At 43.4% G+C, this 26,684-nt stretch overlaps 2 protein-coding genes across 12 annotated transcripts in view; one reads left to right on the top strand and one right to left on the bottom strand.

Moving 5' to 3' along the window:
• Dhod (dihydroorotate dehydrogenase 2) overlaps nucleotides 1-17,237 on the bottom strand; it is a 63,999-nt gene extending 46,762 nt beyond the window's left edge. For 4 of the 9 annotated variants that reach the window (XR_010566375.1, XM_065440464.1, XM_065440465.1 and 1 more), the window contains exons 1-2: nucleotides 11,133-11,216; nucleotides 3,671-3,883 (exon numbers count right to left, since the gene is read on the bottom strand). Coding sequence is in view for 8 of the 9 variants with exons in the window: in XM_065440464.1 (XP_065296536.1) it covers nucleotides 3,671-3,883; nucleotides 11,133-11,201 (282 nt within the window). In the remaining variant the exon portion in view is untranslated. Of the gene's footprint in view, nucleotides 1-3,670; nucleotides 3,884-11,132; nucleotides 11,217-15,945; nucleotides 16,076-16,467; nucleotides 16,875-17,103 lie in introns of those variants that run through there. The other 5 variants (XM_065440468.1, XM_065440467.1, XM_065440469.1 and 2 more) reach the window with 5 other exon arrangements.
• A 146-nt stretch (nucleotides 17,238-17,383) lies between these two features.
• The window catches only part of LOC135908626 (cytochrome P450 3A8-like), a 42,708-nt gene continuing 33,407 nt past the window's right edge, over nucleotides 17,384-26,684 (top strand). For 2 of the 3 annotated variants that reach the window (XM_065440461.1, XM_065440462.2), the window contains exons 1-2: nucleotides 17,384-17,524; nucleotides 17,602-17,701. In XM_065440461.1, the coding sequence (XP_065296533.1) occupies nucleotides 17,442-17,524; nucleotides 17,602-17,701 (183 nt within the window). In that variant the 5' untranslated portion in view covers nucleotides 17,384-17,441. The remainder of the gene's footprint in view (nucleotides 17,525-17,601; nucleotides 17,702-26,684) is intronic. The other variant, XM_065440463.1, reaches the window with a different exon arrangement.

The raw sequence follows: 26,684 nt of genomic DNA, 5'->3' as shown, positions 1-26,684 counted from the left end.
CTTAATGATGCCCATAAGATTGTCGTTCATTGTTTCAACACTAAGGTCCTCTTCCTGAGTTAAAGCCGAATACCAGTTCTGCAGCTTGATCCGGAATTCCTCTATTTTCCCTCTTACCGCTAACTCATTGATCAGCTTCTTATTTACCAGTTTCTTCCGTTCCCTCCTCAAGTCTAGGCTAATTCGAGTTCTTACCATCCTATGGTCACTGCAGCGCACCTTGCCGAGCACGTCCACATCTTGTATGATGCCAGAGTTAGCGCAGAGTATAAAGTCTATTTCATTTCTAGTCTCGTCATTCCGGATCCTCCATGTCAACTTTCGGCTATCCCGCTTGTGGAAGAAGATATTCATTGTCCACATATTATTCTGTTCTGCAAAGTCTACTAATAACTCTCCCCTGCTATTCCTAGTGCCTATGCCATATTCCCCCACCGCCTTGTTTCCAGCCTGCTTCTTGCCTACCTTGGCATCGAAGTCGCCCATCAGTATAGTGTATTTTGTTTTGACTTTACCCATCCCCGATTCCACGTCTTCATAGAAGCTTTCGACTTCCTGGTCACCATGACTGGATGTAGGGGCGTAGACCTGTACGACCTTCAATCTGTACCTCTTAAGTTTCACAACAAGACCTGCCACCCTCTCGTTATTGCTATAGAATTCCTGTATCTTACCAGCTATATCCTTATTAATCAGGAATCCGAATCCTAGTTCTCGTCTCTCCACTAAGCCACGGCAGCACAGGACGTGCCCGGTTTTTAGCACTGCATATGCTTCATTTGTCCTCCTAACTTCACTGAGCCCTATTATATCTCATTACGGCCCTCTAATTCCTCCAATAACACTGCTAGACTCACCTAACTAGATAACGTTCTAGTGTTAAACGTTGCCAGGTTCAGATTCCAATGGCGGCATGTCCAGAAATCATCATGGTATCTTTAATAATTTGCCACCAAAAATTGTCATTGGCATTTGTTATTATCTACCCACATACAATAATATGTTTGCCCCGGAACTTCATGAGAGTATTAATGATGTCTCACGTTTTCCTTTATCCCTCATATTCTTATTTGGTGGCTCTAACTTTCCTAAGATAATGTGGAACACGGAACCAGCTGTTATGTCATCATTTGCCTCGCACGCTCACAATTTTTTAGAACTATGCTCTACATTTTCTTTATCGCAGTTAACCACTCACGCTTGTCTCGGCCAGCATCCATGATCTAATCCTTGCAACTAGACCTAACCTTGTTTCTATAATTTTTTATTTGCCAGTATAAGTGATCATTCCTTACTCTTCTTTTTTTTTTTTTAGTGTGCAAGTTTCAAAAACCAGCAAAATATGCTAAACAATTCACAGCTATGCTAGAGCTAAGTTCAAGGCAATCAACAATGAATTAGCTGATTTCACTAACACATTCTGATTAACTTTGATGAGCATCTTATTCCACATAACTGGGACATGTTTTCAACTAAAGTAAACCAATTAATTGAAAAATATGTCCCTGTTCGTGTTATCACATCAAATCCTCAAGCACCATGGTATAACACCCATATCAAGTGACTTTCTAACAGAAAAAAAATAAGATTCTATATCGGTTAGCCAAATTATCATCCTCAAACTTGCACTAGACAACCTATAAATCTGCATCTGATACATCACAGCATTAAAGGAAGCTGAAGATAATTTCATGTCGAGTACCTAACCGTCCCTTTTGACATCTAATGTTAAAAAATGTTGGCGTATGATTACCTCCAGTCTTGATAACTCCACTGCTGCTGGCAACTCTGTTCCACCTAGCCAGTGTGCTACTATTCTAAATGACAGCTTTCGAGAAATTTCTCCGTGGTTACAAATACTCATCTTCCAGACATTTTTCATTAGATTGGGTAACACTCGCCTCCCATTATTGTTAACATGGCTGGAACTACGAAACTCATCAACAACTTAGAGTACTGTAAGTCCCCTGGTTATGATTCCATTGATTGCAAATTTTTGAGAAATACTTGTGTTTACAGTTCAATCACACTAACAAAAATATTTGAGCAACCACTTGACACATCAACTCTTCCAGCTCAATAAAAAAATTGTGACGGTGATTCCAATCTTCCAATCGGGCAATAAAGTTCACCATTTAATTATTGGCCCATTTCCATTACTAGCGCATGCTGCAAACTCTGAAAACACTTAATATTCTCGAACCTTCTCACCTTTCTTGAACCTGACTCCTTTTTCTCACCAGCTCAACATGGCTTTCGGAAACCATTTTCATGCAAAACACAGCTCGTATCATTTACTCATAAACTACACCGCATTCTTGATTGTTCTTCTTTAGCCGACTGTAATTACTTAGATTTTTCCAAAGTGTTCGACAAGGTCTGCCACGTACTTCTATTTCATAAACTTAGACAGCTTAATACTGATCATAGTCTTTTTTTTGTGTGTGTGTATGGATCACAGATTTCCTTTCAAATCGTTCCCAATTTGTTGTAGCCAATGAACATTCCTCTAACCAATGTCCTGTTCAATCTGGAGCTCCCAAAGGCTCCGTAATAGGCCCCCTTCTTTTTCTCACCTACATTAACAACTTTCCTTCTCTAGTTTAGTCTAGTATTCATCTTTTTGCTGACGACTGCATAATTTTTTGTGAAATAGTTACTGATAATGATGCTAACATTCTTCAGTCAGACCTAAATTCTATATACCTAACTGGTGCAATACTTGTCTAATGGAACTAAATGTTAACAAATGATGCCTGTCTCTTGTATATCTAGTAGTCCTTTTACATATTAACTGAACAACTCTCCCTTAGCCATGGTTTCCTCCTATAAATATGTTCATATCACATCTAATCTAAGTTGGTCTTTGCATGTTGAGAAGATAATTAACAACGCTCATCACATGTTAGGTTACTTATACCGTAACTTTTCAGCAGCTCCTTCATAGTTAAAACTCTTGTTATATAAAACACTCATTCGATCTAAATTAGGATACACCAATCCAGTCGGAGTCCAAGCCCAAAAAATTTGGTTACTTCACTAGAAATGGTACAGAATCGTTCTACTCACTTCATCTGTACCTGTTTTAACCGTACTGCCAATATAATGTCCATGAAATCGGTTATCTCTCTTCCGTCATTAGCATCCCACCAGAAAAAAATTGTCACTTTAACTTTTTTCATAGACTCCTTTCATCACCCAACTTTTCGTGACGAATTCATTCTTCAGCCACATTATATATTGGATCGTGTCGACCATCGCTTTAAGGTTGGTATCGAGCCATGTCATAGTAAAACCTTTCTTAACTCTTTTTTAGCTCACCCTTCACTAGACTGGAATCGCCTTCCTTCCGGCATTGCTTCCAATTATGATAGGATTAAATCTGCTTTAGCTAACGTATAATTGGGAGTTACCATGGCTTACTATGTTTTGTTATATTACTGTACACCATGCTTTATTGTATACCTACTCCTCTCTGTAATGCTTTGGCGCTGAGGGTAAATAAATAAATAAACAAGCAATATGTGACAACCTCTTAGTATATAAAAACAGTTTTAGAGGAGCATGCCATTACTTGTAAGCCTGAGAAGATAAGCCTACACTGGACCACTAGTCAAGAATGTCCCAATAAAGCACTCTGCAGCCTTTACCGGCACTGAAGTGTGCTCACCAAAACATCAGGGTCGGGCTCCCGCTGGGGACGCAGCAGCTGCAGCCGCGCCACCTGGACACCCAGCAGGTGTGCACGCTCTGGGTCCAGCACAGTATGCACGGCGGGCATCAGGAAGTGGCTGTAGAAGTCTGCCTGTCCGCACATGGTTGCCACGCCCACAAAGCTCAGGGAGGCCCCACCCACAATGGCAGCCATCGATTTCAACTTGTGCTGCATGCGATACACGTGGCACTCACTCCTTTTCTACCTCCTGCCCTGTCCTACAAATCTTATATATAATGCTGTCAGCCAAGATGAAACGTGTGAAAAAAGAAAGGTGGGAGGAGATAACAATTTTCACGATAAAAACAGGAACAGCCCAACACAAGACAAGCGAGTAAAGAGCACAGGACAGAGTGCCGTCCTGTGGTTTTTACTCACTCGTCCTGTGTTGCACTGTTCCTGTTTTTATTCTAAGATGAACCAACCAGCCCCATTAACACACTGCTAATTTTCACAAGTTACAAATCATAAATAGTGAACAGTTGCTATGCCATAGACTGCAGTGACAGTCACTGAAAGTTGTGAAAGTTGGGAGCGGGGCCCTTGAATTCTTTAAAAGTTATCTTTCTTCACGACAGCAGCAAGTTGTCCTCAAACAGTTCAAGTCTGCATACCAAACTGTTACGTGTGGTGTACCCCAGGGGTCAGTTCTGGGACCGCTTTTATTTTCGCTCTTTATTAATGACCTCCCCAATGCAATACAGTGTTCTCAAATTTTGATGTATGCGGATGACACTGCATTTATCTTTACTGGCAACTCACTTGAATCAATAGAAAATCCTATTAACAATGAACTCCAACGTATCTCGACCTGGTTTCGTAATAATCATCTCACTTTAAACACTGAAAAAACTAAATATGTTATTTTTCGTTCAAAACAAAAGTGTATTGAATTAAGTGATTTTTCTATATGTGTTGACAACAACGTTATTGATAGTGTGTCTTCTTTTAAATATTTAGGGGTCATGTTCGACTGCCACTTGTCTTGGAAGGAACAGGTGCACAGTGTGTGTAAAAAGGTTGCGTACGGTTGTTTTACCTTGTCTAAGGCACGGCAGCACTTTCCACCTGCTATTCTTAGATCACTGTATTTTTCATTATGTCACAGTCATCTCAGTTATTGCAGTGAATCATGGGGAATCACATACAAAACGTATTTAACACCATTGCTAAGACTACAAAAACGTGCCTTGAAAACCATGGGATTACCTTCTTCGAATAGTTCTAACAATAACATTTTTGACGCAATGCAAATCATGTCATTCACAACCTTACGCGATTACAAAATAGCTCTTATGGTTAATAATATTATAAATACCAACTACCCCTTACCTCTTGGTGCATTCAGTATTCCCGTCCGCAACACTAGACAAGCCAGCAATGGCAATTTTAACCTTCCTATTTGCCATAATGCGTACGGAGAAAGACGAATAGAATTTACAGGAGCGAAAATTTGGAACTCGTTGCCAATTGAAGTAAAGCAAGCTAGGAATTTCAAACTGACATGCAAGAAACATTTTTTGGGAATGGAAGCAAGGCTACAAAGTTAGTTTTTCTTCAATGTGTTTGTGATTGCTGTCCTATATGTTATTTTGTATTGGACCGCTTACTAGCCTCATTGGCTATCGGTCCAAATATCTGTGTATACATTTTGTTTGTGTTACTCAATAAAGACTTCTTGATTCTTGATTCTTGAACTTGACAGATATGTGGCAATTGATTTATGGATATGAAGTGATGATGTATCTATGACATTGAACTGACCTTGATTGTTGAAGCAGGTATGCCGAAGGTCAATCACCTTCTTCAGGCTATTCCCTTCTACCGCACCTTTAGGACTGTCTCGTGCAGTGTCGTGCAACCCATATGCCAGCTTTTAGCACTTGCACTTCAATGATCTTCCAGTGAGCTTGACAGAAAAATAATTGCTCCTGCTCCTTTGCTTTCTGTATAAGATGTTTTGGTAGTTGCCAAGCTCAGGTTGTTGTGCTGCCATTTTGTATGACTGTGCTAGCAATATTATCAGTTTATTATTGCTAGCTGGTGATATTAAAGAAAACTCCAGCCCAAACACTTGTTCTAGCACTATGCCATGCTTGAAGCAATAATGTCAATACTAATTGAAATTCACCTTGGGCTGCTGTCCTTACTGAATGAGGTGAAGTTTATTCTTACCAAGCAGTCTGAAAACCACAAATTACCAAGGATACTAACAAAAGGCTCACTTGCACTGAAGCTGAATCTCCTCCGGTTTGAGACTAGACTTGCATAGGCACTCAGCAAATGCATTCCTATCAGAACACGGAGATCACAAATCCTGAGCCTAAAATCACGAGTCTAAAGGCAGATTAGAATACTGCATTTGTTTTTGTTTTTTTAAATGAAAGAACATGGATGCAGTCAGTAAACCTCATGACAAAAAATATGCAGTACGAACTTGGACATTCTGCTAGCACCAAAGAATATCAAATGTGCTTGTGGAAGAGGCCACCTCCATGCTAACAAAAATGGGCCATGATTGATTGTCTGTTGAGAAAATGGAGTGCTCCAATGACAAAACAACAAACGCATACAGGTGCCCATCTGTCCAAATCCTAATCAGTGATTGTCCAGTTTGGACACTTGAAAGACAAGTAACATAATAATAATATTTGGAGTTTTACGTGCCAAAACCACTTTCTGATTATGAGGCACGCCGTAGTGGAGGACTCCGGAAATTTCGACCACCTGGAGTTCTTTAACGTGCACCTAAATCTAAGTACACGGGTGTTTTCGCATTTCGCCCCCATCGAAATGCGGCCGCCATGGCCGGGATTCGATCCCGCGACCTCGTGCTCAGCAGCCGAACACCATAGCCACTGAGCAACCACGGCGGGTTGACAAGTAGCATGTTTTTCTATGTGCACGTAAAGGTTCTAATTACATCATCCCATAAAAAGCCAACAAACACTGACACCAAGGACAACATAGGGGAAATTACTTGTGCTTAATTAATGAAATAAAGAAACAATACGTAAATGGAAATTAAAGTGGATGAAAGAACGACTTGCCGCAGGTGGGAACCGAACCCACATCCTTCGCATTTCGCGTACGATGCTCTACCAATTGAGCTACCGCGGCGCTGTTTTCCCATCCACTTTCTTGGGTATTTATGTGTCCTAGTAGAACCCTGGTAGTGTTAGCCAGCGCCACCACCCACAGACCTTGGCGGCGGACGTGGAACATCTTTTTTGGCGCAGGCATCACGAGAACGTGATCTTTTTGGGTGAAGGCAACTGGTCAATAAACCCACATATGCTACCTGAAGGCATCAATGTTCCCGGATTCGAGACCCTCGTTATGTAATAAACGAGAAGAAAGGGGGTTAACATCGAAAAGAAACAAGAAGAAAGGGGGTTAAGTTAAGTTAAGTTAACGAGAAGAAAGGGGGTTAAGGGGGTTAAAATCGGGCCCCTCGGTTAACCCCCTTTCTTCTCGTTTATCATCCCATAAAGGGACACTAAAGGCAAATATCAGGTCAAGCTAAAGTGATAGATAGGTGGTCGAGAATCTCTAAGGCATCAATATTATCGCAAACAGAACCTTAATAATTGAGAAATTGAGTTAAATGCAGGTCATGATTGGAGGCTCCCCCGAAACATTCAACTACTTACCCAATGACGAAAGCACTCCTCTGTTAAATTCTGTCACTGGTACTCAACCACTCTTTGCAAGAAACATCCTTGTATTGTATTCTAAGATGAAATAAAATGCTGCTTCTTCAGTTCAATTTCTTTTTTAGAAAAAAGAACTCATTGAAGCTTCCCTTGACAATGACGAGGGCGGTCGAAAGGTTTCATTTTCGCTCGACCCTGCACCACTCACATTTTCACGTTTTATTAGTTTCATTAGCACGTGCTGCTACGCAGGTTTTGCTGGCTCGCGAAACTCGCACAAACTACAAGTAGCAGAGTATTCAACTTCCAGGTGATTTTGTGGGATGCAAATGGTATTTAAACAGTCCACATAGAGTTGGTATTTGGCTTTAGTGTCCCTTTAAAATTTCCATTCTACACAAGTATCTAAATGGGTCTGGTAGAAGTGTTTAAACTATGCTACAAAAATTGACACAAAATTGACACAAACAAAGCTGTAGCTTATAGTAGTAAAGGGAGTAAATGCTCAGCAATGGCATGGACAGTGTCGGTGAACACATACACCTTTGTATTAGTCTAACTAGTCTGTTTTTGTTGTACGTATAAGAAATCTATTAGCCTGATAAAAGTGGATATTTGTCTAAACATTGTTTGTTAGTTCCTTGTCATTCCGTTAGGAATTCACATTGGGCACATATTAGGCTATAAGTAATTTGTACTTGTGCATATACAATGTAATATTGCTTTCTGATAGGCTAATAGAAATACATACTAGACCTACTGTCTATGTATTACCACTATTATACCATATACAGAAAAACTTTCTGGCCTTGTAAATTCTAGTAGCAGACTAAGGTCATGCATAGTTGTACTGCAATGGATAACTGAATGCCAACTAGTTCTGATGGGGCTGAATATGTCGATTGGTCCCAATAGGTCCCAATTGAAACATGTGGACGAGTATAAATCCCTGCAAAAAATTAAATACAAATTGTGTTAGCCTAAATTTTATGCATGAAATATTTGTTGGATAGGAATTTATATGGGCCTAGTACAATTGTTTATTAGTTTCTTGTCAGTCAACCAGAAATTTGCATTGGGTACATTAGTATATATGCAACTTATATTAGCTACACACCAATTTCTATGTTAATTGTATTTGTGCATATAGTGTGACAGTGCTTGCTGATAAGCTAATAGGAATACATTAAGTCCAGCGTCAATACATTAAAGCTAGTATTCCACAAAGTTTTCTGGCCTGGTAAGTGGTAATAGAGACTAATAAGGCCATGCATATTGGTGCTGGAATTTATCTTGGAATTTATATTCGTACTAAAATGCCAACTGGTCACAATTTGAAGTCACTGGATAAGTGATGCCGTGAATGAGCAATAATTCATAATTTAATACTAACATAATTACATCAGACCTCAAATAATATTTTATCGTAGTTTAGTATAATTAGTGTAAGCAACATTTAGCCTTTTGTTAAGCTACAAAAGCTCACAAATTATACCTATTTGTCTTGAACTGACATATCTTAGGGACCTAAATTTTGCTTGTACTATATACGGTATGTTACAGAAAATGCACATACTAGTGAAATGGTGAATTGCCATTGTGTGTTTGTGCATTAGAGTGTCAAATGTGTTTTGTGATCCAGTGAGTATTGCTAGCATCAAGGAATTTTGTATTGTTGGACCAACTGGAGCCAGTAGTGCTGGACCAATTGGTAAAACTAGAAACCCCAATGCTTTTTGTCTGGGCTATCGGTTGGCAGCAAGAAAATAGTCTAATACATTATTGGGTCTCAACATAAGAAAGTATCAAACTAATGGGCAATGAAATTAGTTTCACTGGAATTTTGACAATGGTAGTACGGTGAAACAATGAAATAGTTCATCATCATCATCACCCTATGTTATGTCTACTGCAAGACGAAGCGGTGTCCCCTGCGATCTCCAATTACCCCTGTCCTGCATTATTTATACTTAATAGTTAAATAGTTACTAATTGTAGCATAATTATAACTTGAGCCCACAAATAAATTTTTGTACTTTCGTATGACCAGTGAGTAGCAGCATTTAGATGTTTCATTAAGTTAAATACCTGAAATAAAATGTTAGATGTTTGTCTTGAACTAGCACTGGCACTACATACCATCGCCCAAACACCCAAATTTTGTTTGAATATACATACTACACAGATTGAGAGAGATTGCACATAGTGAAATCATGAGCAAGTCCTTGAAGCGCATTGTCATTCTGTGTTTTTGTGCATATATAGGCAAGCTTCTCAAATTGAGTGTTAAACATTTGTTTCAATCACTGGCAATTTGCTGTACCGATTGGGGCGAACTGTGTTAAGAAAACCAATTGGCAAAATTAGAAATTCCAGTGTTTTATTTGACAATGGCAGGAAACGGACGAATGAATATTGGTTCTTATAATAACTTATGCTAATAGGCTGTAAGTTATTGATAACCTTACGGGCTTGAATGGGCTATTGGTTGGCAGCAAGCAAATAGCCTAATACACTATTGGGTCTCAATATAAGAAATTATCAGACTAATGGACAATAAAATTAGTTTCATTGGAATTTTGATAATGGTAGTACAGTGAAACAATGAAATAGTTAATCATCGTCATCAGCCTATTTTATGTCCACTGCAGGATGAAGGCCTCTCTCTCTGATCTCCAATTACCCCTGTAATGCATTATTTATAGTTAATAGTTAAATAGTTATTAATTGTAGCATAATTATAACTTCCCCCCTCAAATAGATTTTTATACTTTCGTATGATATTCCGGTGCACAGCAACTCAAGGCAATCCATCAGGCCGAAGATGCCGCCTGGGCCCAAAGGCTCGATCGAGGCCGTCGTCTAGGCAGAGAGGCCTAGGTCTCAAACCCGCCGTGCACAAATAAAGTTTATTCCTCCTCCTTTCGTATGACCAGTGAATAGCATCATTTTACCAGAGAACAGCAGCATTTGTATGTTTCATTAAGTTAAATACCTGAAATAAAATTTTAGATGTTTTTCTTTAATTAGTACTGGCACTACATACTTTGACGCTCAAATTTTGTTTGAACATATATATAGATTGAGAGAGATTTCATATAGTGAAATTATGAGCAAGTCCTTGAAGTGAATTGTCATTCTGCGTTTTCGTGAATATATAGGTAAGCTTCTCAAATTGAGTGTTAAACACTTGTTCCAATCATTGGCAATTTGTTCTACTGATTGGGGCCAACTGTGTTAAGAAAACGAATTGGTAAAATTAGAAATCCCAGTGTTTTATTTGACGTTGGCAGTATACGAGCAAATGAATATTGGTTCTCCTTATAAAAACTTATGCTAATAGGCTGTAAGTTGTTGATAATATTACGGGCTTACCAGTTTTTCTACTGGAATTTTCAGTAGGGTAGGGTGTTAAATGTAAAGCAAAAGATGCAAGGACAGCATACTGGATAGGTGCAATGAAGAAAAAAGCCGGCAAATCCCATTCCCGGTGAGAGTCAACGTTATGCGAAGGAGTGTGCAGGGAGCCTACCAAGTTAATGATATGACCATGAGAGCATGAAGACATAGGCGGCTGTTTCATAACCTATCATTTATGTTTATCATACACTCTTGTCATACTATGCAGATTTTGGTACATATCAAGACCTAGGCAGCTGTTTCATGACCTACATGGCACACATGTCATGAAACTCATGTCATGATCTATAATTTATGTTCATCATACACTCTTGCCATACTGTGCCAATTGTGGTACATACCAAGTTAACAAAACGACCATGAGAGCACCAAGATGTAGGCGGCTGTTTCGTGATCTGCATGACACACATGTCACGATATTCATGTCATCACCTATCATTTATGTTCCTCATACACTCTTCTCATATACTATGCCAATGTTGGTACATCCCAGGTTAACAAAACGACCATGATAGTATCAAGATGAGGTGGCTGTTTCATGACCTACATGACACGCATGTCACAACATTCATGTCATGACCTATCATTTACGTTTGTCATACACTCGTCATATTATGCCCATTTTAGTACATACCAAGACGTAGGGGGCTGTTTTATCACCTACATGACATGCATGTCATAACATTTATGTTTGTCATACACTCTTGTCATACTATGCCAATTTTGGTTCATACCAAGTTAATGAAACGACCCTGAGGGCACCAAGACATAGGCGGCAGTTTCGTGACCTAGATGACACACATGTCATGATATTCATGTCATGACCGATCATTTATGTTCGTCATGAACATACACTCTTGTCACACTATTGTTATGATCGACCTAAGTTTTCCAAAGAGCCATCAACTACCACATCTGGAGACGGGGGGGATACCCCCCAGCAACATGCAGCTGTCACGGTTGATGTTTACGCCTCATCATTCACTTTACCTCAAGACAGCCGTGTCACCCTCCTGACCGTCATGAAGTGGCCAATTATCGATGAAAGGGTCCTTGTCAAGAACCTCCCAGGGGAAAGCATCGACGGCAGGTGGTTGCCTCCCATTGTGACACTTTGGAGACAGGTGCACCACATACACGAGTAGCTTGTTCAAGACATGAGCACCACGAGCAGGTTGTTGAAGACATGAGCACCCTGACTGCAGGCTGAGGACCAGTGAAGGGCGATAGAGGTGGTGAACAATTCGGCGTTTGTGAGTGGCCAGTGGATTCCCTCAACAAAGGAAAGGGGGGCTATTTAAGGCCGTCCTGGCCTTCGTATCAGATCAGAACCACTTGAGACTCGGATAAGAGTCACAACCATGTACCAATAAGTGAATACATTATTTTCAAATTTTTTTTTTCATTATCACGATGCCCGGATTCATCGTCATTCCCAGATTCTTGCGGTGAAGGCCCATCTCACCTGGTCAAGATTGTATCACTATGCCAATTTTGGTACATATCAAGACCTAGGCAGCTGTTTCATGAGCTACATGGCACACATGTCATGACCTATCATATATGTTCGTCATACACTCTTGTCATACTAGGTATGCCAGTTTTGGTACATACCAAGTTAACAAAATGACCATCAGAGTACCAAGACGTAGGTGGCTAGATAGATAGATACTGTCAAAGTGGCAAATGTTCACCAAGAAATGCTTCGCATTTAAAAGCCACGTAGGAGCTTGATAGAACAGCAGAGAATAAAAATCAAAAGAGAAAGATTTTATGATAAGCCAAGCAGCAGTGCACTGCTGTTTGAAGTCAGGCCCGGTTGTGTGCGAATGCAGGCCACAGATATCAGTGCATGGTATGCGGACACAGTGCAGAAGCTACTGAGCTACTTTTGTTAGCACGTTGTAATAAATTATGGAATTCAAGAGAAGTCTTAGCTCACAGGCGACTTTGATGCCACCTATTCAAATACATGTAAAATGCAGAAACACTTTTATGGAAAAGCTGCTTAACCGATTTGAATTAAATTTGTAGCATATAAAAGATACAGTGAAATTCTAGTGACTGCAGGAAGCAGAACTTCAATTTATAGCCTGGAATATTTCACAAAAATTTCATAAAATTGGTAAGGTTGAAAAAAAAACTAGAAGCAGGAAGTTTACAAATCTGTCACTAGGCATCAAAAACAGATGCTACATTTCTGTAAGCTGCATCCGTCAGAGCATCTAAAGAAGGCACATTTAGTATAAGAATTTACAACTTATGCAAATTTGCTACAAAGCTTACAAGGGTTTTGGAAAAATCCCACTCACAAATTAGTAGTGTATTTCAGAGCTGTGCATCATTTATCAATTTTGTCCGCTTTAGATATATTATTAGATGCAGCTAACATAATTTGACATTATTTTTCATTGCGAAGTTAGAGCATTGTAAACTTCATAGTTGTCTTTTTCATTTTCAAGATTTCTTGTTGAATATTGACGGCCTAATAACAAAAATCTACTTCCTACAGTCACTATATTTTCACTTCTTTTAAGTGCTTCAAGCCTTGTTAATTTGGCACGGTGGTTGCTGAAAAAGACAATTTCTGCGTTTCCATGTATTTAGATAAGAGCTCCTGAGCTAAAGCGGACAATCTCTCTCCTCAAAAGTTTTGAATGCGATGATTGGTACAAACCTGTCCTCCCCTACCAACCAGCACATTCAAAACTGTGAAGAGGGCAATTGTTCGCTCTTGCTTCCTCAACACACTGCAAAAATTGTGTTATCACAAATGTGAAATAAGCCTCACAAACCAGGTAACACAGCTCAAGAGCTCTGTGTACCCCTCAAAACTCTTGGCATCAGTTGCAGAATGCTTACTAAAAAAGAACAAAAAAAGGCAATTGTTGCTGGGCCACTCGCTGTCTCAAGGATTGTCAAGACAAGGTAGTCATACGTGTTGTGCACACTATTTCCCACAATCTGCGAAAGACAGTCCAAAACGCCCGCATTGATGTGGTGTTTTCGGCACCTGTGCAATTATCAGGCCTGTGCAAAAAGGTGAATGGCACAAAAAACGAATGGTATCTCTGCATAATCAAGCCCCGAAACCCCTACATCACTTGTAGAGAATGAACGAGAAGAAACAGGGTTAACCAAGAGGCCCGATTTTGATTAATCATATCATAAGAAGCCAACAAACAAAGACACCAAAAACAACACGGGAAATTACTTGTGCTTACTAATTGAAATAAAGAAATCATAAATTAATGAAATTGAAAGTGGATGAAAAAACAACTTGCCGCAGGTGGGGAACGATCCCATGTCTTCGCATTACGCGTACGATGGTCGACCAATTGAGCTACTGCAGCGCCGTTTTACCATCCACTTTCTGGGGGTATTTGTGTGTTACTATATAACTAACCCTGGGAGTGTTAGCCAGCGCCATCGCTCACAAACCTTGGCAAAGACGTGGGATCATTCCCCACCTGCAGCAAGTAGTTTCTTCGTCCACTTTCAATTCCATTAATTTATAATTTCTTTATTTCAATTAGTAAGTACAAATAATTGTACAGAATGAGTGGTTTATATGATCCCTCTGTCCTGTGACAAAGCATACATTGGGCAGATGGAGCCTGAATACAAGGCTAACTGAGCACAATTATCACTCCACGGCTAATGATTCAGGTCATTTAGCTTTTCATTGCAGGGATTGTGGCTGCTCACCCGCCCTGACAGGAACAAAACTAACATGGAGGGATTACAAAAAACAAAGAAGGGAGATTCTTGAAGCTATAGAAATTGACAAATGGAGGGACAGGTGTATCAGTGGCCCCTTGGCATCATTCTCTGAAAAAGTGCACCACTACCTTGAACTTTATTTCTAGAGTGGGAATCCAGAAAAATGTAATCTTTGTCTATTTGTTGTTCTGGTTCTTGTTCATGCCTCACTTCTGTCATAGTGCTTGCGACTACAAAAAGGCGGGTCTTTAAGCAATAAAGCAGTAGCTGCAGTTCAGTGCCTGTGTATAAGCTTTTTCATGGGTGCGTTAACGTGTCTTTAGTGCACTGCTTCATCAATATCATGGCTTACCAACTAGCCTATCAGTATTCATTAACATATTCAAACAAATCATTGGTCGGCATAGTTGCAGATGAGTGCACTCATTTCTAATACGTGTCTGTGAGTCTAAGTGAGCTTCAGTGAATGGTGCTGGATGTTAGTATAGACAAGAAAAACAATTATAAGCACAAGTGAGCATCTAATTAAGCTTGTGGTGCTATCTTAATTACCATAATTATTTTCTGGGAACTTTGCCTTTGATCAAAAATAACTGCAAAATTGTTCGGCTACAGCAAAACGATTTAGTTAGATGGTCGTTTGACATTTCATTCCGTGGTTGTGGTGCAAAAAAAACAAGGGCAAAGAAAACCTAGGAGGGCAGAAGCTACAGTAAAACAGAGTTAGCAAAATGTCATTAATAAATATGGTACATTTTCTTTAGATGATTCTCCACTGCAAGCTGATCAGCTTTTAGTTCAGAGATCATGTCAGTATGGCATAGCTGTCAGTTTACTAACGAGGAAACAGCCTTGTCCAAGTATGCTCACATATACCCTATTTAGCAGATGTTCAAAAATGTGGGGTTAAGCATCATGGAATAGTACATTGGGATACGTGAGACGCCGTAGTGTAGGAGTTCCGGATTCATTTCGACCACTGGTGTCATTTAGCATACATCTAAATCTAAGCGCAGCAGCGTTTTCGCCTTCCAGTCCTATCGTAATGCGGCCGCCGCGAACGCGAAACCAACTGCAGCGGAGGTAACGCGGCGTACAAGTCTTGAGGCAACGTATGGCTGGGCCAGGCGGAAGGGCCATCTCGTTCATAGTGAGCAAACTAGCCAGTAAAAGTTGCGATTAGCGTAGTAGTTCATCACCTCCTCCTTCCGTGACAGTGCGTAATGGACATGTGTACTAGGCAAGACAGCAACCCATAAGGCGGGGGGAAGAGGCAAGGAAATCTTCGCTTTAAATATTGTCATAGTTAAATGATCTAAAGATGCGAGCTAGCTAGTACGTCATGCGTGAGATCACGATAATACGAAGCTACAAGCCAGAAAACAAGACACGACAAGTTGCAAGCAGTTTGAAATACATGAAACGGCGTACGGGCAGCAATGGCCACACTTCGTCAAAGCCCGGCTGCGCCTAGGACTCTGCAAGTAGGATTTTAAAAAGTAATAAAAGCGAGGACACCAAATTTCTGTGCGGGCAGCGAGCGCTTCACATCACGTAAAGTGAAGTGTGTGTGTGTGTGTGTGTGCGTGAAGTGATTTTTGGAAAGGAAACGGAAGAGATGAGCGCAGCGCCGTAATTGTCTCTCACAGGAGGACACCACAACAGCACTGCACGGGGAAGGGGGAATGGGAAGAAAAAGATGAAGGAGAGAAAGACAGGACTAACGTGACAAGGGGGAGGGGGGGGATGTGAGTGCGGGGCTCAGAGCCGCGCTCTCAAGTGCGTCGCACTGCAGTAGTCTAGCAGTGCCGAAAGAGCGTGCTTCACGATGGACGAGTGGGCTGCAGGGAATAGCAGTGCGGTCGCCGTATCGTAAGTCAGTCCCAGTCGCCGATAGACTGTAAAGTGAAGTTGCAAACCAAAAGTAGTAGAAAAGAAACTGCACAAGCTTACCGCGAGGCGAGCCCTTGACATCTCGCCGGCCTAGTCACAAGTGGGCTATTCACAAGAGAAGTTTGTCACAGGTCGATTACGCGCTACTAAAAAGTAAACGCTACGGGGTTGATTGCAGCCACTGCAGTGCAGCTGTTGAAGCTGAAGAGCTCAAGGCTCCACGGTTCAAAAACGGCTACACGCACTTAAAAGCCACGCTGAGTCTTCAAGCAGACGAGCATACACTGACACTACTAGAGAAAAACTCGGCAGTTTACGGGAGCCACAAGGCATGGCGGGTTAGGATAGCTCTATGGTGAACAAGTTTCCGGTTCGCAAAGCATAGCCTTCGAGATTAGTTTTTTGATAGCAGCTTTTCGCCTTTTTCTTTCCTTGTTGCTTTAACCGCCGTGCTACAACCTGACGCCCATCCGAGTAACGTTTTTAGAATCAACAATACTACTAGAACCAGTGAAACCAGTTCACAGCAGTGGTCGCTGAAACAAGTAGTTTTCAGCGCTGCTCCGACGTCTATGACGTGTTCTGGCATCCAAAATCGCTTCCGCCGCATTCAGCCAGCAAAAGCATAGCCTTTAAGATTAGCATTTAGAATACAGGTGCGTTTTTCATCATTCAAATCACCCGCGCGCACCTCACCATGCTGTCCTCTTTGATATGACCTCCGAGACCACGGTGGAAGAATTCCGTCACGTGTCCGAGACTGCGCAGGCTGAGATCAAGGCAGCACGACCTACGTCGTGGGCTTGAGTCTGTCAACTGTGCTGTTACGTCAGGACGTCACCACGCTAAACCAATGGCTAAACTAAAAAGAAACAACCAGGAAAAAACAGAAATCGTTACGGCTTGTCGGCCGTTAATGGACTTTTTGGCGTCATGAGCGGGAACGACTTTGTTCAACGTCATTGGGCGACGTATATTTCAGTGGCCTTGGGCGATGCCAATAGTTCCTCGTCAAGGACGTTTTCGCCAACAAGATGACCCCTTCAGCGATCACTGACTACGTTGGATTTCGAGAAGGAGTGTTCTGTGTTGTGTTCCTAGTCACTGTTCTTTACATGTGAGTTACATTCTTGTTGCTAAGCGTGGGAGCATTATGTCATCTTTCTCTTCTCTTTCCTCTCTTCTCGGTTTCAGTAAACACCTGCACAGATATAATGGTTACTGGAAAAAACAAAATGTTGTTCACGAAGAGCTCCAGCTTTTCTGGCATCCCATATCAAGGTTGCTCGAAAAGGTTGGTTCAAATAAGTTTCTTGAATTTTACAGTACCAATCCTACCCACTGCTCATGACGTACGGGCGTTAGGACAACTGAGCACCGCATCCTTTTTTCGCACTGAAAGTTTGAGACTGTTTGCAGGAACACTATTTCCCACAATCATAATACGCCCCTCTTGTAATTCAATCATTGCCGGATCTCGGGGCAGTCGTTGTGGAGATATCTGGTGTTTACAAAGGAATCTGGTAGGTACCTACCACTAACGCCTTCTCAATTCAATGAACAGTTTTCGCTACACATGTAGCAGATTGCGAAAGATTTGATTGTCTAATTGCTAATGTGTAAACTTTCCACATGTTTCAACTTCGTATGCTTTAAAATGATGACGCATCCTTACTGATAGCTTCGAAACCTGGTGTGTGATGAGCTTGTTGTAGTTAGTACCTGTAGTACAGGAAGGGTGCATTAAGTCTCGCGAACTCGACAAAACACATATGGTACTGTACAAATATATGGCTCATATAGCACATGTTCAAACAGTAATTTGTAGACTCCACTGCACCTACTGTTTCCTTGTCTGTCATTTATTATGACTGCTTTGTATTTCAATACATAAGCACGCATTCCGCCAGACGGCTTCCAGTATGCTCATAAATTAAAGTAGAAAAAATATTCAACTATGTTTAACGTCTATTTGACTTATTTGGTAATACCTATCTTAGCGAAGAAAAAATATATTTTACACATTTGTAACACAAGCTATTGTCTTATCAGTATTTATTTCTCTTGTTGTTCATTGTTAGTGATATATGTTAACAAACCTTGAAGGGGTTCTGCCTGAATGAAAATTTGACGGTATATATTTGTATATGCAACAGTAAAAATTTATTGATTGAAATAAAAGTTAAAATGCATGTGCATCTTTTGTAGTTAACTAAAACAAGAAACAAAATTTTTGCAGATCTTGTACACTTAGTTATAAAGCATCGTTCTGGCTTCTGCAAAGTGTTACCCCCGGATGGGCAAACATGTCTGTATAACATGAACTAGTGCGGTGTGACATGAGTGTAACAGCGAAACAAGCATGTGCGTGACAACAGCAAGGCAGAGACGATTTGACAATATTGGCATGACGAATTCCTGTACTCCAGGGAAGAAACATTTTGGTGCTGTGCAGCACAGGACAGAACTTTCATCTCCTGCAATGCTTATGCAATATTAGGGGTGTATCTGAAAGGGGAACCACACATTCTAAAATTTCTGTCTACTAGCTTGTGTTTGACAATGTCTCACATCAAGCCATTCTAGAAAACATATCCAACATGAACGTAGGTAAGAGAACATATACCTAATTACCACATTCCTCAAGGGCCGTACTGCCACCGTAAACATAGGAGATATTGAAAGCAAAACCATAGAGCTCTGCACCAGAGGTGCGCCACAGGGAGCAGTACTACTTTCTCCTTTCATCTTTAATACCACCATGAGTGGCTTATCCCGACAGCTCAAAGAGATTCCTCATATCAGGCACGCCACCTACGCCGATGACGTAACAATCTGGACGTGCACTGGGTCGTATGGAGAAATTTCAGAAACGCTGCAGGCAGCGGCTGATGCAGGGCAGAAACACGCTCGCAACAATGGCCTGAACTGTTCGCCGAAAAAATCAGAACTACTTATAGTCCGGAAATATCTTGCCAATCCGGCTGCCAATATGCCCGCACACATTCAGGTGCAGGTAGCTGGACAGCTGGTCCAACCCTTTCCTAAAATAAGAGTGCTAGGATTGTGGATCCAACAAAACATGCACAAACAAGAAGCCATAGCACGATTCCAAACTACAGCTAGGAAATTACAGAACCTTCTCGGGAGTGTCTCCAACCGACGGCACGGAGTTAAGGAGAAAGATGCCTGCAGACTAATCCAGGCTTTTTTTTCCGAGCCTAGTGGCGTACGTCTGCCCTTACTTGCGTCTCAGGAAAAGGGATTTGGAACGGATTAACGGTCTAATCCGAACATTATTCAAACGGGCTCTTGGGTTACCAAATTGGACTAATACGAAAGCACTCTTGAGTCTAGGGGTGCATGACAATGTTGAGGAAATCATAGAAGCCCACAAATGGGCTCAAACAGTTCGATTATGCGGCACACACGCGGGACAGCGGATTCTGGACACTTTAGGGTATCACCCAGCCTTAGACATCCTGCAAGCACACCAGATACCTAACACTATCCGGACCAAGATCATTATCCCCCCGCTTCCAAAAAGCTTGAGCACTGAAAACAGCGTTAGATGCAAAGCTAGGGCGGCGGCATTCTGTCAATGCTACAAAAACCAGCGTGCCATACACGTGGATGCTGCTCGCACCATTGATGGTCGGCACACCATAGCCATCACTACTGGTGACGAACACACCATCAGTTGTGCGACGGTAAACACATCTTCCATTATGGAGGCGGAAGAGGCCTCCATCGCCATGGGCACCTCCATCCTGGACACCAAGATTATTATATCTGACTTGAAAACAGCGATTCGTAATTACATCTCGGGTTTCATTTCCCGTCAAGCATTCAGAATCATCAACAAAGAACTCAATCAATTGAAGTTGGTGCGGGTACCCGCCCATGCGGGCAACCCTGGTAATGAGGCCGCCCACCTAGCCGCCCGAGCAGCAAGTAACCGGGAGGTTGGCTTGCCCAACGGGGTTGACCGACATGAAGGTACCCACACATTTAACGAAATTACCGTTTATTACCACGAATCGAGGCGAATATATCGATCCTCACACGAGACACTGACAAGAATACAGGCCACTAAACTCAGGAGAGTACAGACTAGGTTTGTACTTAGTCCAAAAAGACTAGCTGCAATGACCGGTGGTGAATATCCACCAAACTGCAAACATTGTAGCTGCCCCCTGGCAGACCAAGATCACATCTTGTGGGGATGCTACGAGAACCCTCCCCGAAGAGAACTCTTTAGGTGAGCGCCTTCACACGAAGAGTAGGAGATGAAGACGAAAACTTACAACCCGGAAGACCAGCTACAGTTGGCGGAATAGGCTGATAGCATCGCGGCGAAGCAGACGCCACGCTAGCCCACACCGCTGGGAAAGAAAACTCTGCTCAACCTTGACAATAAAAGTATTTCTCTCTCTCTCTCTCTCTCTCCTGGCTGTGCCGTGCAGTACACCAGTCACAAGCTATGCCAGGATACAAACACGAAGTCAGGTGGATGCACAGCATGAGACATTGATGCACCAGTAGGATGTGGACAAAGGCTAGCTATGGTGCTTGTCGGGAGAAGAAGGGTAATAAATGAGGTGTGTGCCGCATACATCTAAATATATTTAGGCATTTGTGTCACAGTGGTACATGCCCATTCTGGATGGATGGGTGGAAAACTTTATTTGGTCCTGCAAGTAGTGGTAATTAACCACTAAACGGGCCGCTCCCACATCGGGACGGGAAGGCCGAACCTCACAGCCACGTCGTGAGCCTGCTGGACAGCCCAGAATTGTTCATCCAGGTCCGGGCTGCGAAGTGCAGCCTCCCACCTGGACACGTACTTGATCGCTGAGTCTTCAATTCTTTCACAAGACCAGAGCACGTGTTCGAGTGTGGCTAAAGCACCACAATCCTGGCAATAAGGCTCTGTATACGTCTCAAGATAAAACATGTTCAGCCTCCATGGACAAAAATAAGTACCAGTCTGTAGTAAGCGTAATGTAAGTGCCTGAGCCCTGTTTAGTTTAGGATGCGGCAAACCATAAACACTGTGATTAAGAAGGTAATACTTTGTGATCTCATTGTATGTGGAAGGGGAGTCTCTGTTCTCGGGGAGTACTGCCACGCCGTGGCGCGGGGCAGAGCGGAGGGTAAGATCTCATGCTGCGTCATGAGCAGACTCAATGAGATTCGGAGGGGCTCCCTCAATCATCCCAAGGTGAGCAGGGAACCAACATAGGTAGTGTTGAGAGACCTCACAGGGCAGCATAATTTTAAAAACAACCTTAGCCACCAAGCCCTTCTCAAAGGCCCTAACGGCCGACTTTGAGTCACCATATACAAAAGGCCTGCGTCTGTCAACCAAGGCAAGCGCAATAGCCGCTTGCTCCGCGACCTCTGGCCTATCAGTCTGAACGGTAGCAGCGTTAAAGGGACCCTGAAACGATTTTGACGATTTTCTACAAACGTACTGAGTCGTTAGAGTAGGTCTCTCTGATCATTGACACATCTAAGCTCTCCGCGTAAAGCATGTAATTTATTATAAGGCTTTAAAAATGCACATCGCTGCCGATCGCCGCACACTGCTCGGCAGAATTTTAAGCCGCCCCTACCCATATGACCGAAATCACCCATATGATGTCAGTGGGGTGAGCTATCCGATTGGCTGACCAGGGCACGTGATAGATAAATTTTCCAACTTTATGGTAAACAAATGATGTTTATAATAGTTAGAATGTTAGTTAATTTGTTTTTATAATAAGAAAGTAACATAAAGAGAATGCCCAAGAACAATTTTTCAGTACACTTAAGCACTTCCGGCACGCAGCAAGTGTCGTCTGCTTGTGTTACAACGTGCTCTGTCTTTGACGAGAGCTCCGTCGTCAGTGTCGGTTTGTGTTTTCGCGAGCGCTATGATTCGACTTTGTTGCATTGTGTACTGCAAACGTAGCGACTGGCAATATGTCAAGCTGCAACATCTTGTCCCTCTGCAAGCCAGTAGACAAGCGGACTGGCTGCAGCGCATCGGACTGCCGCTATCCGATCGGCGGCAGGATTTGTGCGATTGCGGCCGTCACTTTACACCGGAAGATTACTAACGCAATAGCGTTTCGCGAGTCCGGCATTAGGGTAAACGCAAGTGCAAGGGGACAGGGCCTGGCCGTGTCCCCTTGCATGTGGTTTCAGGGGATGAACAGAAGCGCTAATGTGAATGGTCTGCACGGTGCAGCCACCTGGTGGCATGGAGCTGAACCACACGCAGTAGCAGTAATAAAATGTAATCTTGGTTGCTGGTGTAAATTTTTCGCAGGAGTGTAATCGTTAACACATTGTTTTTGTAAATGTTTAAAATGTTTGACACTTGGTTAGAGCAATATTAGCTCTTTCTTTGGCTGGCTAAGCTCTGCGCCAGCGGGTGGCTGGACCGTGGAGACCGATCAGGCAGCTCACGTATGTCTACGCTAAAGTTCCTTCATCAACTTGAGTTTATGCCTCCATCGTTCCGTCAAACTATTCAGGTAGTGTGTGATTACCGTAATACCAGACACGTTCGGCGCTACGACAGAATGCTCGCAACGCACGCAGCTTCGATAGCTCTCGCTTGGAGTCGACGACCAAACGGCTAGCGGAGAGGTTTCTCGCGGGCGTGGGCGGGCTCCAAAACAACCGGAAATAAACAATGTGACATCGCATCGTGACGCAGGACCAGTGAAGGCGGAGCTTAGCCCCGATTGCTCAGCGAATGAGTTGAGGAGGAAAAGCATGGCTAGGGAGGAGGGTAACTTGTAATCACTTGTAGCTCCATTAATACGTAACGCTTCACTTAAATTGTGGTGCGAATTTTCTACTTAAGCTGTACCCTACGTGTCTACAAAATTTGTCCGAACCGTTTCACAGGCCCTTTAACGACACTGCCCTCATTGTCCACGACAACTACGGTACACACCTTCCTCTCCTTGTTAAAAGAAGCATCGACGAAGCCAAGCTTCTGATTCTCATCACGAATGAGTCTCAGCAGGCTAGCCCCCCTCTCCCCGCACCCCCCCCCCCCCCCCCGCCCCGGCCTTCTACCCACATTTTGCTCTGGATGCATGTTCCTGGGAACAGGCTTGACGTGATACTGCTTATGGACCGTCAAGGGAATACCGACGTGAAGCTGCAAAATCTTCTCCTGAGGCGCACCCAACTCTCTCAGAATCTGCCGACCTGTGCTAGATGTAAAGAAACGCACCATCTGCGTCCTCTCCTGAGCCTCAGCTATCTCATCCAAAGTATTAATAATGCCCAGCTGGAGAAGTCGGTTGTTGCTGGTGCACATTGGCACTCCCAACACTTTCTTGGTGACCTTTCTAATCCGCATGTCAAGCTTCTCCTTCTCTGATGGTTTCCACTTGTGCATGGCCGCCAGATAAGTAAAGTGAAACAATACAAATGCATGCATAAGCCTGATCAGACTATCCATCTTCAACCCGTCTGCCTGTCGGCCACTCTCTTCATTAGGCATACTGCATTTTCTGTCGTGGCAATGATCTTTTGGATCGTCAGCGTGTTGGCGCTGTTCGACTCAATCAGCATCCCCAGAACCCTGATCTTATCTACCCTAGGTATGAGATCGCCATTTCTTGTGTGAAGCTGAGTGTTCAGCTTGTCAATGGGGATCCATCCTCTTGGCTTGGGCCCCCTTCTAGTGGGACTGTACAGCAACAGCTCCGACTTGGGGGGGGGCGGGAGCACCTTAACCCCGTTGGGTCCAAATAAGTCTCGATTACATCTACTGCCTCCTGCAGAACACTCTCGATATAGCCCTCGCTACCCCTGGGACACTATATGGTCACGTCATCTGCATACATGGTGTGCTTAATCCCCTCAATCTCCAAGAGCCTCTTGGCCATTCTGACCATGCCCAGATTGAACAATGTGGGCAAGATGGCGGCCCCCTGAGGAGTGCCCCTGTCTCCAAGATTTAACGTCTTTGACTCTAGCTCCACAACCCTCAGGGTAGCCTTCCTGCTTGACAGGAAGGGCCTCCTGACATAGTCATGAAAGTGCGCGTCAAGGCCAAGATCCGAAATGGACTTAAGAATATAAGAGTGCCGAACGTTGTCAAAAGCCTTCTCCAGGTCCAGCCCTAGGATGACCTTAACGCCCCTTCCATCTCCGTCAATGATCTGATGCTTGATGAACTTCATTGCATCTTGCATCGACAGCCCGGCCCGAAAACCAGTCATAGTGTGGGGGTAGACCTCGTTCTCCTCAAGGTACCATGTAAGCCGGTTAAGCACCGCATGCTCAGCCACCTTGCCCACGCATGAAGTGAGCGAAATAGGCCTTAAGTTATCAATGCTCGGGACTTTGCCAGCCTTGGGAATCAGCACTGTGAGAGCTGTCTTCCACTGCTCTGGATCCACCCGATCTCTTCGCATAGCGTTAACCTCCCCGGTAAGCTACTTGATTGACCTATCGTCCAGGTTCTTCAAAAGCTTGTTTGAAATCACGTCCGGTCCAGGAGCCGACTTGCTGTTAAGGTTATGCAAAACCGCGCATATCACTTCCACAGAAAAGTTCTCATCTAAGGAAAAGTTAGCCTCTCCTGTGTAGGCCTGCTCCGTCAGAAAAGCTTCTGGGTCCGTAACAGGCAGGTATTTGTTGGCCAGCTTCTCAACCAGCTCTTCCTTTGATGCAGACCCCACTGCTTTGTGTACAGCTCTAGCAAGGACATGCCCCTGACTAACTCTCGTATTGCAGTCATTCAGCAAATGCTTAAGCAGGCCCCACGACCTCCCATTGCGCACCTGCTCGTTCATCGAGTTGCATACCTCATCCCACTGTTGCCTAGACAAAAGCTTACAGTGCTCCTCAATCAGCTTATTCAGCTTGGAAATCTTCTTACGCAGCCTGCGATTAAGCTGCTGCCCCTTCCACCTAGCCAGCACAGACTGCTTGGCTTCAATCAGATGGGCCAGCCTGCTATCAGCGCTATCCACCTCCAAATCCGTAGTGATCTTCTCCATAGCCTTGTTTACATCCTCCCTCACCTGGGTGACCCAATCCTCCAGGGACGGCCGGTACAGGCCTTCGAATTCCTTCCCCCTTTTTCCTCTCTCCTCCCGGATCATCCGAAACTTATCCCAGTCTATAAACGTTAACGCCCTAGGGCGTCTAAACCTCAAAAACGACTTTGTTGATATAGTGATCACTACCCAGGTCTTTCGCAAGATTACACCAACTAGGCTTGGCCGCGTTCTTTACAAAGCAGAGGTCAGGGGTTGTATCCCTACACGACATCCCTATACATGTCGGAAAGGCAGGGTCAGTGACCAGCGTAAGGTCAAACTCCGCAGCGTTCTGCAGAGGTCTCTCCTTTTAACAGTGTCATGCTTGTACCCCCACACGTGATACAGACCATTAAAATCCCCGGCCATGATCAGTAGATGGTCCCCGGCAAGCTTAGAAGCCTTCTGCAGAAACAGCTTGAATCTCTGCACCTTGTCCCTCGGGGCACTGTACACGTTCAGAATAAACATGCTTTTCTTGTTCACCTGGTTAGGAATCACCTCAATCATGACATATTCCAGGAAACTGAAAGGTATCTTAAGGTCATGGACCACCTGCGTCAGAATGCAGGTCCCCCAAGCTCTGGATCCCCCGAAGACGGTTTGGTAGCCCATCACAGAAACTTCTTCCGTCATTGTCTCCTGCAGTAGAATACACGCGCGAATATACTGCTGTAGAGGCGCCCGTTTACGTGCACACCCCCTACAGTTCCATCGCCACACACAAAAAGTCTAATTTTGTCACGCCATGTTGAAGCAGTTGCTGCGAGCCATCTTGCTAAACCTGAGACTTCCCCGTCGAGGAACCAGCCGACTGAGATCCTGACCTAAGGAGGAGAGAGGCACTCAGACTGGACTTGTTTTCGAACGCCTCTAATTCTACTTTGCAGCTCCGTGAACTTCCCATCGATCGAGCCGAGCGACTCTGTGAGACGCGTATTCAGCTGCACCAGACCATCATTGACCTGCTTAACACTATCCACAACACTCGACAACATCTCCTTCATCTCATATCTCAGCTTCCTCGATGCAGGCTCCGCTTCATGGGTCGTCGCCTTCCTCTTTAAGGGGCGCGATCCACTATCTTCACCTACATCAGCAAAATCCATGTTCTCTGTGGGCTCAGGCATTGCCCTCTCGGCCGGGGCAGGGCCTGCCACACCCTTAAGGGCCGAGATTTCTGCCCTAGGCAACCTCACCATTTCTCTTTCCTGCTCT

Source organism: Dermacentor albipictus, chromosome 4 (assembly GCF_038994185.2).
Source record: "Dermacentor albipictus isolate Rhodes 1998 colony chromosome 4, USDA_Dalb.pri_finalv2, whole genome shotgun sequence".
NCBI lineage: Eukaryota > Metazoa > Arthropoda > Arachnida > Ixodida > Ixodidae > Dermacentor > Dermacentor albipictus.
Note: the sequence above shows the minus strand (reverse complement) of the source record. Positions and strands in the feature narration are given on the sequence as shown.